The sequence below is a fragment of the Bos javanicus genome, chromosome 2 (genome assembly GCF_032452875.1).
Source record: "Bos javanicus breed banteng chromosome 2, ARS-OSU_banteng_1.0, whole genome shotgun sequence".
NCBI classification, from domain to species: domain Eukaryota; kingdom Metazoa; phylum Chordata; class Mammalia; order Artiodactyla; family Bovidae; genus Bos; species Bos javanicus.
The window spans coordinates 43655709-43672211 of record NC_083869.1 but is presented as its reverse complement, the minus strand read 5'-3'; the positions used below and the strand labels follow the sequence as shown (position 1 = coordinate 43672211).

Genomic DNA, 16503 nt, shown 5'->3' with positions numbered 1-16503 from the left:
AGTAATATTACTCTCCCATGAGGGAGGAAACTGAAACACAGAGAAGTTAAGTATGGCTATAAGTGGTGAACTCGGCTTTGAACTGAGGAAGACTGGCTCCAGAGAACTAAGTCCTGTAGAAAAAATAATCAAGACATAAGAATAAGTGCCAAAAATGCAAGTTCATTTTTAAATAGGCTAGCCAGAAAAGTGTCACGGAGAAGGTAACATTTATGTAACAACTAGAATAAGGGAACAAGGTAAGGAATATTTAAGAAAGAAAATTATAGTCAGAGAGAAGGGCAAGTGCAAAAGTTGCTGAGGTAGGAATAGGTCTGGTGTGCTCAGGTCAGTTTGGCTGGATCAGAATGAGTAAGTAGAGAGGAGCAGAAGGCGAAATCTGAAGTTACAGAGGGGTCCTGATTATGTAGGGCTTTAAGTCACTGAAAGGACACTGGCTTCACGCTCACTGGAATGCTGCTGAAGCATTCTGAGGAAAAGTGTGACTTGATCTGTCACTGGAATTTAGCATGATCCATCTGGCTTCTTTGTTAGGATTGACTCCAGGGGGCAAAGACAAAAGGAGGTAGACCTTTTAGAAGGCTGTTGCGTTAGTTTAGGTGAGTGTTGATGGTGGCATGAACCAAGGTAATAGCAGCAGAGGTGATGAGAGGTGGCCAGGCTCTGGTTTTGTTTCGGTGGTAAGGACAGTAGCAGTGGGGATGTGGTGAGGCGTCAAGGACAGCTCGCAGCGGTTTGTCCTGGGCACCTCTGAGATGGAGTTGCCGTCTACTAAGCCGTGGAAGGCTCCAGGATGAGCAGATTTGGGAGACCTTATTAGTATTCCAGTTGGAGAGATGTTAACTGTGAGATGTCCATAGACATCTAAATCAGATCAGATCAGATCAGTCGCTCAGTCGTGTTCGACTCTTTGCGACCCCATGAATCGCAGCACACCAGGCCTCCCTGTCCATCATCAACTCCCAGAGTTCACTGAGACTCACGTCCATCGAGTCAGTGATGCCATCCAGCCATCTCATCCTCTGTCGTCCCCTTCTCCTCTTGCCCCCAATCCCTCCCAGCATTAGAGTCTTTTCCAATGAGTCAACTCTTCGCATGAGGTGGCCAAAGTACATCTAAATAGGGATCTTAAATAGGTGGTCAGAAATGCCAGTCGGGAGTTCAGGGTCTGGAGGTCTGGGCTGGAGCTACAAGTTTGAGAGTCAGTAGATGGCCTATAAAGACGGGGGAGTGAAAGAGATCAGCAGGGATAGACAGAGAAGCAAAGAATGAGCTGAGTCTCAAATAACTTTGGGCACCCTGTTTAAAGTCAGAGAGATGAGGGAATACTAGCTAGTCTGACAGGGAAGCAGCTGAGAAGTAGGAGCCAGGTCCAGGAGAGAGAGTGGTTGGCTGTGCCCAGTGCTGCTGCTGAGTCTTGTAAGATGAAGTTATGGCATGGGCTCTAGCAAAGTGCAGGTCTTGGATCATCTTGATACAGTTTCGCTGGAATGGCGGGGATGCAATGCCTGATGGACATGGTGTTGAGAGAGAATAGGAGGAGAGGAATTGGAGACCATGAGTGATTTAGAATTTTGCTGTAAAAGAACAGCAGAAAAATGAGACAGTGGCTGGACATAGGTTGTAGGGTCCAGAGAGATTCTGTTTTTGTTGTTTAAGATAAAAGAATTTGCATCATGTTTTTTATGCTAATGGTAATGAGTCAGAGAGAAAAATAATGATAGGGGAATGGGACAATTGCTGGAGCATATGATGTTCTTCGGTCTTCCCTGGTGGCTCAGATGGTAAAGAATCCACTTGCAGTGCAGGAGACCTGGATTTGATCCCTGGGTCAGGGTAATCCCCTGGAGCAGGGCATGGCAACCCACTTCAGTACTCTTGCCTGGAGAATTTCATGGACAGAGGAGCCTGGTGGGCTATAGTCCATGGGGTCACAAAGAGTCAGACATGACTGATAATGTTCTTGAGTAGTGAGAGGGATTGGAATCAAGAGCTCGAGTCGGCGAAGGGCCTTAGACGGGCGCATGGAGACTTCATCTTTGGGAAGAAGTAAGGAGGGGAGCCACAGATCTGTGTGGGTGTATTGATGCGGTGGTGGGAGCTTTTGGAAGTTTTTTTCCTAATTGCTTATGTTTTCTGGGTGTAATTGGAAATAAGGTCATGAGCTGAGAGTTTGCAGAGAAAGGAATAATTCCTCAGCTTGGCAGAATTGAGAATGATTCTTGATCCTTTTACTGAGCTTTGTTCATTTTATAGAAGGACGAGGTAACATGCCTCAGAGCAAAGCAGGTTTTCCCTAGGTTTTGGGTCCTAAGAGCCATTGCTGATAGAGAAGGGATTAGAGGTGGTGGTTGTCAACCCTGCTGTGTAGTGAAGTCAGCTCAAAGAAATTCACATGCCAGGGCCCCATCCTTGAGATTCAGAATAAATTGACCTGGAGTGAGTCCCGGAGAGCTGGTGTTTTGTTTTGTTGACTTTTCCAGGTGATTTTGCCAAATAGCAGGATTGAGATCACTGGCCTGGAGCCTTTTCATCATTTTGATAGAGACACATATAGTTTATTCATAGAGAATGGGAATATAGTACCTCGATAATAGCATCATTCCTGAAATAGAGAAATGTGTGCAGACACTGTGCTAGAGACATAAGTGTACTTATGATGATATAAAATTACATTAGATAGAAACTTCAGGTTTTTGCTTTTTGATCAACATTGACAGTTCTCTCAAATAACTCCTAATGCTTTGTTTTTTCCATACCCGTTTCAGTATGGTTTCAACATGGTCATGTCTCACCCACATGCTGTCAATGAGATTGCACTAAGCTTGAACAACAAGAATCCAAGGTAAGCTGGGTTCATAATATTCAAATCTTAATCAAACTAGGGACAGCAGACAGCTCGTCAAGAATCAAATTAGAGTTTGGAAACTTTCAAGAGTGATTTTTTGAATTTGGATTGCCAGTAGACTCCTCGGCTAAGTAGAATTTTCTTTTCATCAACATTACAGTTTTACATGTGGTGGAGTTGAGAAACTGGTGACAACTCTGGCCCTTCTCTTCAAGCTTTCATTCCTCTTGAGGCCTGGTTCTCAGCATCCTTGCAAATTTAGCAAAACTTGGTGAAGAGCATGAAGCTGCCAGGTTGTCAGGATTGGATCCAGGAGAGTCTTGATTCAGCCCTAGCCACACCACTTGGTGCTGAAAGCTCACTACAACTACTACTGCTTGTCCACACTTCATTTGCAACCTTTTCACATGTAACTTTTATTACCAAACCAAACAGAAAACACCACAAAACAAAAATAACTGCATGCAGGTTTCTTTTCATGTTCCCTTTCCTATAAAGGCAAGTGCCATATACTATTCATTTCACAGATTACCTCCAAAAGCCTGTCTTCATCAATTTATTTTAGTTAGTATAATGCCTTTTCTGTTCTAATGCATGTCTAGTTTCACACTGTTACTCCCTTTTATCAGATCTCTCTGACAAGATTGCACATCTGAAAACTGTTAATTCAGCTAAAAAATGTGATTAGAAGTTACAGCCTTTGTGATTGAAAATGCAATGCAAACTGTAAATCCTATTTAAATGTTGAATATTATTATTTCATACTTCCCCTGATGAACGCCTCTGCAACTTTGTGCTTGCTTCCTTAAGTTTACTAGAATCCCAAGTAGTCATGCTTCTTTGTCTCTCTATCTGACACTGAGGGAAGTCATTATTCATTTTTCTTAAGACAATTGATACTGTGGGTTTTCAGAATGGTCTTTGTTTAGAGGTTGGCAATAGCTTTTATTCCAGAAAAAAGATGAAATACTGAAGTAATCATACTCTGAAGCAGTGATGCTGTCCTTGACATTGTGTTTGAAAACTTAGATTGTATCTCTAAGGTTCTCCTTCTAAAAATATTTTAGATGAAGTTTTATTTTCTTGAGTCAGAGAAAATATTCCTGTATTAGCACAGCTGTAAGCCAGCTCCTTTCAGATCCTGTATGGAAAGAAGTAGTTTTGGAAACTTGCATTATCATGGAAGATTTGTATGGAGCCACTGCAAATTAGCAGATTTGCAGTGTATTAATAGGACATTGATTCGGTTGATTTTGAACTTTTTCAGCAAATGTTATTATATCTTTAACTCCAGAACCAGAGAAAATATTTATCCAATGGGTGATTTTACTGAAAATTCTGTGTTTCCTATCTTCTTTAACTCATTAAAAAATACTTTTTCGACCATATTACACGGAGTCAGTTGATGATAGAACAGAAAGACTTAATCATCTCAGAATTAATTTTCATTTATAAGTAACTTGTAATCCTGGGAGTGGGAAATATGCCTTGCAAACTTGCTACCCCAGAGAAGACACATGTGTAGAAGATCGTAAAAGTTTTAAAATGTATGTGTTTTTAATATAACTGTGCCTTAATTAGTAAACATTTAAAAAAATACACTGGCAAATATTTATTATCATATTCATCTTGGAAGGAACAGCTGACTCATCGTTCATTCACTTTCACTGATTTGTGAGTTTTTTCCTTCTTGTTTTGACAGAACAAAAGCCCTTGTCTTAGAGCTGTTGGCAGCCGTTTGTCTTGTCAGAGGCGGGCATGAAATCATTTTATCAGCATTTGACAACTTTAAGGAGGTAGGATATTCTCATCTTAAAAAGTATGTTCACATAAGCACCTTATGTTTGGACATCTTTGAACAGAATGATTTACCTTTTGTGTGTGTGTGCGTGTTATTGAAATAGAATTGACACATAATAGTTTCTTGTGTACAACATAGTAATAGTAATTTGATATTTATATATATTGCAAAATGATCACAGCAATAAATCTAGTTAATGTCCACCACCATGGTTTACTTTTTATTTATTCTAGGGCCCAAAGATATAATTGTTAATTTTCTCAAATGTCACTCAGGGAGAAGTCTAAATATCTTAAATGGAAGCATTAAGCTTTCTTGGCTGTCCCATTTCCAAGAAGAGTTAAAAACTCTTTGTAGCACTGCTTTTCCTATGGAGAATATGAAATAGCCAAATCTGAAAACTGGTTTTGTTAAACGTATGTGGTTTTCATTATGGTTGTTACTTGAGCATCCACCTTGTACATTTTATGAGCTCTTTCATCATAGTTACTTTCCTCAAATCATATGTATGATCCCTGCTTTGCTAGATGCTATGAGGAACTGATCAAATAAATACAGACACTGATTTTTAGCAGTTTGTAATCTTAATCAAGCAGTCCTGTCACATGAAAACGATAAACCAATGGACATGCATGTTTGAAATGGAAACTAAATGACTACAAATGAAGAAACAATTACACACAGATAATGTGACCAGGGATTCTGAACCAAAATATCAAGACATCACAACTGAAATTATAGCCAGTTTCCTTTGGTGGTGGCATGCAGCATTCTATAGCCAAGAGGGGTGCCTGCCAACTCCCATGTATGTGTCTAACATCTGAGGCTACTTTGAGGTGGGACGTGACAAAAGTAATGGACACTTGGAGCCCCAGGTTATAAAAATAAGAGCATCAGCCAAGGTGTGCCTTTTATCCTGGTAATCCCATCTGATTTCAGATGCTTCTGCTTTAAGACCCAAGCTGGATGAAAAATCCAGATCTCAGAGGGACTTCCAAACTCTCTCTCGTCTCTCCTGGGACCCTCTAGAGTAGAACACAACTATTCGGAGTATTTATTGAGGACCTACTGTGTGCTGGCGGCTTGTCAGATACAACATGAAATTGTTTGGTTCTTATAGACTAGTGTTAATATCTCCATGTCATAGGAGAATAAAATTTCAAATATATCGTTTGCCCATGGCCCCATGGTCAGACAAGCAGAAGAGCTGGAGTTAAGATTTGGTGCTCCTGATTTTGAACTTCTGTTTTGGGTGATGGTTGGACCTGGTTGTGTATCAGTATCCTGAGACAGGACCTAGGAGCCCGTGCTCCCACTCTGCTCCCTTAATTGGATTCACTACTGCAGCTGACAGGTGTACTAATGACTGACACACAATCCTCTTCATGGGCTGGCGAGCTTCAAAGATGCTTCTGTCAACAGGGAAAACGGTCCTCCTGCCGCTCTATTTACATGGCCTTCCTCCCCCGCTGTCACTGCCTTTAGATTTTTATATTATCCATTTTGCTAATTCCAATCATGGACAGAACCTAATACTGTCTTTTTCTGTATTCAGCCTTAGTAGTAAAAAAAATATCTTGGTTCTAAGAAAATGATGAAAAATAGTAGTAAATCTTTAAATTCATATTCTGGCTTCCAAAACATATAGAGTCTCTTTTTTAAAAAAATAAATTTATTTGTTTTAATTGGAGGCTAATTACTCTGCAACACTGTAGTGGCTCTGCCATACATTGACATGAATCAGCCACGGGTGTACATGCATTCCCAATCCTGAACCCCCCCTCCCACCTCCTTCCCCATCCCATCCCTCTGGGTCATCCCAGTGTACCAGCCCCAAGCACCCTGCCCCATAAAACACACAGAGTCTTGAGAGATAAGAATGTGTGAGTGCTTGTCTGTGAATGTTTTTATTATGTCATAAACAGGATGTAAAACATGTATTTATAAATAAGGAGCTATGTGGGTGGATGGGTCTAAAATGAAAGTAAAACAGCATGTGAAGCTAATAGAACTTGAAAATCTTTATCATTAGATCATATCACATGCTGAAAAGTCTTTTCCACGCTGGAAGCACTCACTATACAGTTGTCAGTGGGCTTCCTTGGGCTTCCCTGAACAGCTCAGTTGGTAAAGAATCTGCCTGCAATGCAGGAGACCCTGGTTCGATTCCTGGGTTGGGAAGATCTCCTGGAGAAGGGATAGGCTACCCACTCCAGTATTCTTGGGCTTCCCTTGTGACTCAGCTGGTTAAGAATCTGCCTGCAATGTAGATATAACTGTTCTAATATTAACAAGCAACTGATTATACTGCAGATCAAATTATGCCTTGAAATTATAATTGTATAGAGTCAGTATTTATTGAAACCAGCAAATCATGAGATGAATGTTAAATTTGTTTTCTCTTAGATAAGGTAGAGTGCCTTTCTTACACATAGTACAAAAGACTTACAGAATTGAGTTTTAACTGTCTGGTATCAGAATTGTATATGGTTTAGCCATGTAGGGCATTATGTGTACTCAGTTGAGAAAAACAAAAAGTAATCCTAAATCTTATAGCTGGTTAGTAGTACAGAGAACTAAGTTTTGACTTTGAATTTGTAGAGCTTTAACTCAGCTTTCCCTCATTTGTGTAATTTCTTATGAACGATCGTGGATGTTTAAATTCTGATGTCTCCTTGGGCCAGCAGTTGCTTCTCAGAGAAAACAAACCATGTCACATGGGAGTGGGGACAAGGACAGTGCTGGTTCTGTGTGTGCTCTTGGCTTGCGCTGACCTCAAGCTGTGGTGTTCATGTAGACAGGCCAGGAGAAGGATTATCCTAATAACCAGAAACTACATTCTTAGGGGTAGGTGAGAAGAGCATCTACTTATTTATCTGTTCAATCTCAGGTTTGAACATTTATATTAGTTTATGTTGATCTTTGTTTTAAAAAAATATAATGCCACCCACAGGTCAGTATCTTCTGAATTTCTTTTCTCTTTTGCTCCTATCTTTATGTGAGGGGATTTTTTCCCCCCCATATATGTCACAGTGAACAGTACATTTGTTAATCATTTTAGCAAAATGTCAGTGAAATCTTGGGTTTAGGGAGGTTTGGGAGGCAGTTGTTCCTGATTAGGAAAAGTTGTCCTTATGGTCTCAGATGCCCAGTGCAGGTAGAATCTTGGTCAATGAGAAATGCTTATTGAGCTATAGCAGAGAGAACACACAGCCAGCCACCAGAATCCTCGGGAGGAGGACCATGGCAGGGTCTTTACCCTCAAGAAGATTGTTTTTCATGCTTTTATCTCATTTAGTAAGTGGGATTCCATTCATCTCCTTAAAGAAAAATGAAGGGATTAACCCACCAGTTGCAGACTGGTGGGCTTCAACATCAGATATTGATATCTATTTTTGAAGATAAAGTAATGTGCATTAGAGTGTCAGACCCTCTGGGCTTGGATCACTGTTAGAACATAGCTGAGCATACTGCTGCAATGTGGCACCAGATGCTGAGAGGATATTTAAAGACTACACATTTTAAGTATGTAGCACAGTTTTTTTCCTCTCTGCTTCTTGAGCCAACAAATCCATTCTCTCCTATTTCACCACCACTAATTAATTCAAACATAAATGAAAAGAAAGTATCTTTTAGCTTTTGACAGATTTTAACATGTGATTACATTAATTTCTCATATTTCAGTTAATATTCAAAATCCAAGCAAGTGTGATTTTCTGTGTTTTTGCAGTGAAATCTTACGGCTTGTCTTACAATATCTGAAGTATATATTTTAGGAAAATAGCACTTCCAGTTTAATGGTATCTGACAGTGAGAAGGGTTTCCCTGGTGGTTCAGTGGTAGAGAATCCATCTGCTAATGCAAGAGATGCAGGAGAAGTGGGTTTGATCCCTGGGTTGGGAAGATCCCCTGGAGGAGGAAATGGCAATTCACTACAGTATTCTTGCCTTGGAAATCCCATGGACAGAGGAGCCTGGCGGGCTACAGTGTATGGGATCCCAAAGTCCGACTTGACTAAGCAGGCACGCGAGATGGTGGGAAGGATATTAACCCAAGACCTTGCTTTTAGTGGGTTTGGAGGTTTGGGACTAAGCCTGACATCACTGAGCAAGCACATATATCACCCTAATGTTTATCATAATAAATAAGTTTTAATTACATAATTTTTTTGTAATTACATAACTTTGTAATTACATAAATTACATAAATCTGTAAACATAAGTTTACAGATGGTAAACTTGTGCCAAGTATCATTTGTGACATGACTGAACCTTTAGTCATCTCTTATGCTCCTTGAATTCTTTTCCCTTAAAAAGTTTTTTTTTTTTTTTTAAGTAAAAGGAGTTAACACATCTGGTTGTGATGTTGAAACATCTTGTGAAAGTTTATGGTCCTGAATTGAGGATCAGGGTGAGAACAAGGAGTCATCTGTTTTTTCTAATTTAGCCACGTAGAAGGACAGAGTGCCATCTTCCCTAATTGATGCTTTCTTAGTTACCTAGCAATATATGTTCATGAGCATTTGGTCTACCAGAGAGAAGAAAGAATACATTTGAAAGTAAAGGTTGCTGTGTTGGTATTTACATTAGTTCAGGGTCTTGTTTACAAGAAGCAAAAACTGAGCCTAGCAGTGTCTAGGCTAAGATTGGAAGGATGGGTTGATTGGAAGGATGTCAGGAAATGCACAGAGATCATAAGGAGCCTGGAGAAACAGGCCTGGAAAATAGGCAGGCATTCCTAAAAGGTCGCTGGACTCAGGCTGCGACCTTGAAGCCTGGACACCATGAACACTGTTTGGGGTTCTGGTCGTACTTTTTCTTTTCTCTCAAAGGACATGGGCCACAGCTAGCAACCCACTGGGTCATAAAGCTACACTTACTGGTTAAGGACATCAACTGGCCTCCACTTTGGAGTCAGAACACTATATTTAATCCAGTTTCCCTTAGGAACCCTGAGATCGCCTACCTAGACCTTGCTCTCCTCAACTTTTCTTAGTCAGGCTATTTCTTTTTGCTATATTCTTTGATGTAGCTGAGAAATTGCCTTTAAGAAAGTGTCCCCAAAAGTTGGTCAAAAAAAGTGTGCCTGTTTGGAATCACAAGGAAAAAGTACTGAGGCCGTGCAGACTCTGCAGCAGAATAGCTCACTATGACAGTAATAATAAAAATTCTCTGAGGTCTTTGAGCTACCCACTTCCCCAGACTGCTGGAAGGTGCACCTGGAATTCATCAGGATTCCAGATCGATTATAACTGTGTTCTCATCTGCTTCCAAAATGACAGCATCTGGCTTTAACAAATAAACCCGAGGCCTGAGTTTGGTTATTAAAGGCCCAACGCCTTCCCACTTTGGACCTTCCAGCACAGATAAATGGAGCCTTGTTGAAATGAGTCACTTGAGGCCACCAATTCTCTTGGACATAGCAGTCTTGGCAGGAGCCATTATTTTTTTCACCTATTGCTAGAAGGCTTGCTAAGTAAGCTGATGTGGTTTAGCTACTGGGCATCTGAAAGCACTTGTGCTGCACATGATTATGTTGATTTAAGAAAGCCTGTCAAGTTTTATTTACAGTGGACCCAATTGGGCAGGAAGGAGAGCAGACATTTTGGTGTGCTTCCAGCATCCTTCTGAATTTAATCCCGTCTAATCTAACCTCTCAAATATTTGAAGGGGGTAGGATTATAAACCCAGCACAAGCCATCCGGATAACTCATTCACTGGTAAAATTCTCAGCATAGAGGGCAGGGTACTTAGTTTTTTCAGTCTCTTCTTGAGTTATAAGCAAAGTAGTTGTTCAAATCTCAAACTCTGGGAGTGATAGTTCTAGAGCATGTGTGTATTTCACCCTAGCAGGCCAGAATTAGGTCAGTCTAATTTACCCGGACTCTTCTCCAGCCTGTCCATCTTCCAAGGATCAGGAAGTAAAGTCACCGTGATTGTCTTTTGGACTGTGTGTTCACTGTGGCAGTTGTTACTTGTTTGTAATAAATTACTCCGAACTTGGTCTTCTTAGGCTCATGGATTCTATGTGCCAGGAGGTCAGGTTGGGCATGTCTTTGGTCCTTTGCATCTAGGGTCTCATCAGGGAAGATCTGATTGACAAGGCGGGGTTTCACTTGGAGGGTTTCTCGCTCTTATGTCTAGTTTCTGGGCTGTGATGACTCAAAGGCTGAGTTTGTGAGTCAACCAGAGTTGCCTGCATGTGGAACTCCCTGTGGCTGGAGCTTCTTGTGGCCTGACAGCTGGCCTCTAACAGGGAGTGTCCAGGAGGGAGCAGCTGCAGAGCAGGCATTCAGAGAGCCAGAAGTCACAATGTGTCTTTTGAACTTTCCTCTGAAGTCATCAGTGTTGCTTTTGCTATGTTCTGTGGGTTACAAGCGAGTCACTAAGGCCAACCCAGATGCTAAGGGGAAGGCAATGACTTGACTTCTTGATGGTGGAGTGTAAGGGTCATAATGCAGAAGAACATGTGGGTGGAAGAGTGTCCTGGGGTCATCTTTGGAAAATACAGTTCACCTTAATAACTTTTTGATAATTTATCCATTTAGCTGTTCCTCTTCTATTTTTTCTTTTTCACCCAGTGTAATACTTGGTTTCTCCTCAGAACCAAAAACTGTGTAAACTTTTTCATTGGAGAGAAAAAGAATGGTTATTACTTTTTTTGGAGGAGAAAGGAGCCATTTATATAGGGTTTCTGAGCCCGTGGTAATGAACTAGTTGCTTGTCTATCATCTCGGTCTTTATTGTGGAATAAGGAAGTGAAGGCTGGTATCCTGCTGAGAATCAAGGGATGAGTCATGCTAACTTGTAGGAAAAAAATTATGGGCATTTGCGTGCCCCTATCTGTCAGAAACAATGATAAACATTGGAAATAAGAAAATAAGTATGACCATTAAGAGTTCTACCCTTAAGAGGGAGCATCCCAATCCAATTAAGGAAACCAGTATTTCTGTAGTCATTGCTCTAGGCTGTATGAAGGTGAATGCCAGGTGCTTTGCAAAAAGAAGAACAACTAACCAGGAGGAGGAGAAGGACAGAGGGCAGATACGGGCTCTGAGCTGAAAGCTCATCCTGAAAGGGGATGCTTCCTATAGGAAAGGGTGCCTGAGCTGAGTTTAGGATGAATAAGAATTAACCAGGTATATTAATTTCTTGCCACTGTTGTAACAAATTGCCACAAGCTTTAATGGCTTATAACAACACAAATTTATTATTTTGCAGTTCTGTTGGTCATATCTATATAAAATATAGTCTATAGGGTGGTGGTCTCCTGGGGAATCTATTTCCTTGTCCTTTTCGGTTTCCAGAAGTTGCTTCCATTCCTTGGCTCATGGCCCCTTCTCTTCTGGCCTCCTTCCTTTAATGACCATTGTGATTATATTTGGCTCACCCAGATAATCCAGGATAATCTACCCATGTCCATATCCTTGGCTTAATCGTATCTTCAAAGTGCATATTTCCTTACACATAAGGTAAATAATCACAGTAATAGGATTAGGACTTAGATATCTTTGTGGCCTACCACATTAGGTAAAAATGTCATTTGATGTGAAGAACGTGGCATCTTCATAAAACTTCAAGGACTTTGTGTGCTGCGTGCTTAGTCGCTCAGCCCTGTCCAACTCTTTGTGACCCCATGGACTGTAGCCCACCAGGCTCCTCTGTCCATGTGCATTATCCAGGCAAGAATACTGGAGTGGGTTGCCATGCCCTCCTCCAGGGGATTTTTCCCAACCCAGGGATCAAACCCAGGTCTCCTGCATTGCAGGCTGATTCTTTACCATCTGAGCCCTTGGGAGCCCTCTAGGCCTTTAGTTCACCTTCTATCTCCAGTCCACCTTAAGTCCAGTCTTACAGAAGGTAGGGTGTGGGAAGAGAACAGGTGGGATAGAAAGTTATGAGCAGATCATGAAAGCAATCCCTCATGACTTACTCCAGAGACTTCCTATTGCCCAGTGGCCTAAGGTCACACAAAGCAGGTGATATATTCCTCACTCTTCTTCAAGCAGGGGATGTTTCGGTTGACTCTCTCAGTAAAGAACTGGCTGTAACATTTAGCTGCAGAAGTCAGGTGGGTGGGCCCAGGGTGAGGTCAGGTTGACAGAGTAGGCTGTCGGTGGGGTCTGAATTTTCTTTCAGACACTTTGACATTCATATGTCCAACTCCTTGGGCCTCTTCCTCCATTGACAGTTGTCTGCTCCCCCAGTGGTTGTATTCATTCATTTCTAACATCTTCAGGACTTTCCTGGGATGTGGGCCTGGGAAAGCTTCTTTTTTTTTTGAATTAACAAAAGTACAGGAGATGATGATACTTGGGTCACACAGTGGTAAAGAATCTGCCTGCCAATGTAAGAGACTTAGGAGATACGAGTTTGATCCCTGGGTCAGGAAGATCCCCTGGAGGAGGAAATGGCAACTGCTTCAGTATTCTTGCCTGGAGAATCCCATGGACAGAGGAGGGCTACAGTCCATGGGGTTGCAGAGAGCTGGACATGACTGAGCCCACATGCACAAGGCAGATTATCATGATTTCTGGTGAGCATTTGTAGAGATGCTTTGCCTCTTAACCCGACTTTAATTAGACCCTTGTCTCTCTCCACAAGACTGAATGCAATTTTGCACAACAGGGATCTTCATCTTCTATTTCACTTGTAGCAGCCACTTAAAAAAAGAAAGATAGGGTGTTGCCTCCTTGTTTTTATGCATGTAAAATGCCATTTCCTAAACCTGTGCCCTTTGCCAACTGTAAAGCAGTTGGCCTGCATGCCCTGATATTATATTCTAGGAAAGTAATGAAAGATCTTGAGAGAAAGCAGCGAAAGCTGTATATTATTGCTTTAAGGCCCCAGAGAATCTGAAGCAAAGGCTGGCTCAGGGCCCTCCACATGGATGTTTCACTTGGGAGGTGTTTCTTTGACATTGAGATGATGCTTTGGGTGTGGGTACATAAGGATGGTATGAAACACTCTGCTGTGTGTTGATAATAGAATTGAAGTCACAACCCTCTAACTTTGGCAATATCATCACCAAGTACCATTAGAATGTGAATTTTCAGTTCCTGGTTGTCATTTTGGCATTTTCTGCAGAGTAACGCTAAAGGATCTTTAACTGTAGGATCTCTTTGGTTTCTTTTTCTATGTGAAAGCTGCTGCTACTAAGTCGCTTCAGTCATGTCCAACTCTTTGTGACCCCATAGACGGCAGCCTACCAGGCTCTGCTGTCCCTGGGATTCTCCAGGCAAGAACAGTGGAGTGGGTTGCCATTTCCTTCTCCAATGCAGGAAAGTGAAAAGTGAAAGTGAAGTCGCTCAGTCGTGTCCGACTCTTTGTGACCCCATGGACTGCAGCCTTCCAGGCTCCTCCATCCATGGGGTTTTCCAGGCAAGAGTACTGGAGTGGGGTGCCATTGCCTTCTCTGCTATGTGAAAGCACTGCCGCCCTATTCTCTCTCTCCCTCGCTCCATCCTGACTTGCATAGTAAGGATATATATATTTTCAGCCTGTATCTTAGGACTTAAGTATACTTTAGTATTCTACCTTTGGTCTGGCTGTTTTTTAAGTTGTTTTAAATAAGTGGAACTAGAAGGAATTGCTTTTCAATGTCAAACAATTTTGAATTATAGGTTTTTTTTAGTTGTTGTTAAGTCTAGGCTAAGCAGTGACTACACCAAGACATAGGACCACATGAACCATCTTACTAAATAAGCTTGTAGATCCAAATAGAGCTGTTAAAATAATTATGAAAGTGTTTGTAAAAAAAAAAAAAGATTTGTTAACTAGGAAAAGACAAATCATATTTATGTATCTGTGTGTATATATGTTTTATGTACGTACATGTATTATGAGTAACAGTAGAAAGATTATTTAGCGTAGTAATTAGTGATGTATGTGTGCTTAGTCGTGTCCGACTCCTTGTGACCCCATGGACTGTAGCCTGCCAGGCTCCTCTGACCATGGGATTCTCCAGGCAAGAATACTGGACTGGGTTGCCATGTCCTCCTCCAGGGGATCTTCCTGACCCAGGGATCAAACTCGTGCTTCTTTTGCCTTTTGATTTGGCAGGCAGATTCTTTACCACTGCACTGCCACCTGGGAAGCCCATTTATGCATAGTAGTAAGCCCTAAAGAGAAGCCAGTGAAAGAGTTTGGAGTAGCAGAGTTGCTTTCAATTTGCCTGTATGTTTATTTCTACTGCTTGCAATGTTTGAGAGGTAACATTTTGTCTCATGTAGCTAAATGTCCCTGTTGTGCAGAGTGGGATTTTCCCTTCCAGGAACTTTCCATTTGGCTTCCTCTTCAGAAAACGAAGATCATGGCATCTGGTCCCATCACTTCATGGGAAATAGATAGGGAAACAGTGGAAACAGTGTCAGACTTTATTTTTGGGGGCTCCAAAATCACTGCAGATGGTAACTGCAGTCATGAAATTAAAAGACACTTACTCCTTGGAAGGAAAGTTATGACCCACCTAGATAGCATATTCAAAAGCAGAGACATTACTTTGCCAACAAAGGTCCATCTAGTCAAGGCTATGGTTTTTCCTGTGGTCATGTATGGATGTGAGAGTTGGACTGTGAAGAAGGCTGAGCACCGAAGAATTGATGCTTTTGAACTGTGGTGTTGGAGAAGACTCTTGAGAGTCCCTTGGACTGCAAGGAGATCCAACCAGGCCATTCTGAAGGAGATCAGCCCTGGGATTTCTTTGGAAGGAATGATGCTGAAGCTGAAACTCCAGTACTTTGGCCACCTCATGCGAAGAGTTGACTCATTGGAAAAGACTGTGATGCTGGGAGGGATGGGGGGCGGGAGGAGAAGGGGACGACAGAGGATGAGATGGCTGGATGGCATCACTGACTCAACGGACATAGGTCTGAGTGAATTCCGGGAGTTGGTAATGGACAGGGAGGCCTGGCGTGCTGCGATTCATGGGGTTGCAAAGAGTCGGACACGACTGAGTGACTGAACTGAACTGAACTGTCCTTTCTAAAAATGCTCAGTTGTCTTTTGTGTAACATCTCTCCAAAAATAAAGGCATGGATCATTGCCACTTTTTTTTTTTTTTCCAGGACTAGTAAGGCAGAATTCTTTGGAAGTTCTAGGGAATTGTTGAGCAAATTTCTTATCAGAGAAAAAACACTGTTGTAAGATCAGGAGAGTGTGACAGAAAATAAAAGCATGATTTTTGTCCCACAAAATTTCCATTGCTTTGAAAAAGACAGGACTGACTTTAATAGATACTTAGTTAAGGACCAAATGTGGGCTAAAATTAGCTATAACTCAAAACTTTTAGAGTTGTGTTTATATTTAAATTTTTATTCCATTTTATAATTTAAGCTAAAGTTTTAGTTCTTTTTGCCAATGAATATGCTGATTGACCTTGACTCCCTTTCTGAGTGAAGTTCAAATTTCATTTGAAATTTAAATAATTCTAAAACATGAGCATGTTTATTTATTTGGGCTCCAAAGTCAGTACAGAAGGGTTTTGTTTTGGTTTGTTTTAAATTAACAAACAATCATCTTCAGAAAGAAAACATGAGCAGTGTTCATGAAAGTCTTGCATTTTATTCCATGTTTTAAATCTTACCTAGTATATTAGTTTGGAGAAGGCAATGGCACCCCACTCCAGTACTCTTGCCTGGAAAATCCCATAGGCGGAGGAGTCTGATAGGCTGCAGTCCATGGGGTCGCTGAGAGTCAGACACGACTGAGCGACTCCACTTTCACTTTTCACTTTTCACTTTCATGCATTGGAGAAGGAAATGGCAACCCACTCCAGTGTTCTTGCCTGGAGAATCCCAGGGACAGGGGAGCCTGGTGGGCTGCTGTCTATGGGGTCGCACAGAGTCGGACATGAC

General features: G+C 41.5%; 1 protein-coding gene across 5 annotated transcripts in view; it reads left to right on the top strand.

The window, feature by feature from the left end:
• FMNL2 (formin like 2) overlaps window positions 1-16503 on the top strand; it is a 333014-nt gene that overhangs the window by 266120 nt on the left and 50391 nt on the right. For all 5 annotated transcript variants that reach the window (XM_061437865.1, XM_061437829.1, XM_061437860.1 and 2 more), the window contains 2 exons: window positions 2769-2845; window positions 4551-4644. In XM_061437865.1, the coding sequence (XP_061293849.1) occupies window positions 2769-2845; window positions 4551-4644 (171 nt within the window). The remainder of the gene's footprint in view (window positions 1-2768; window positions 2846-4550; window positions 4645-16503) is intronic.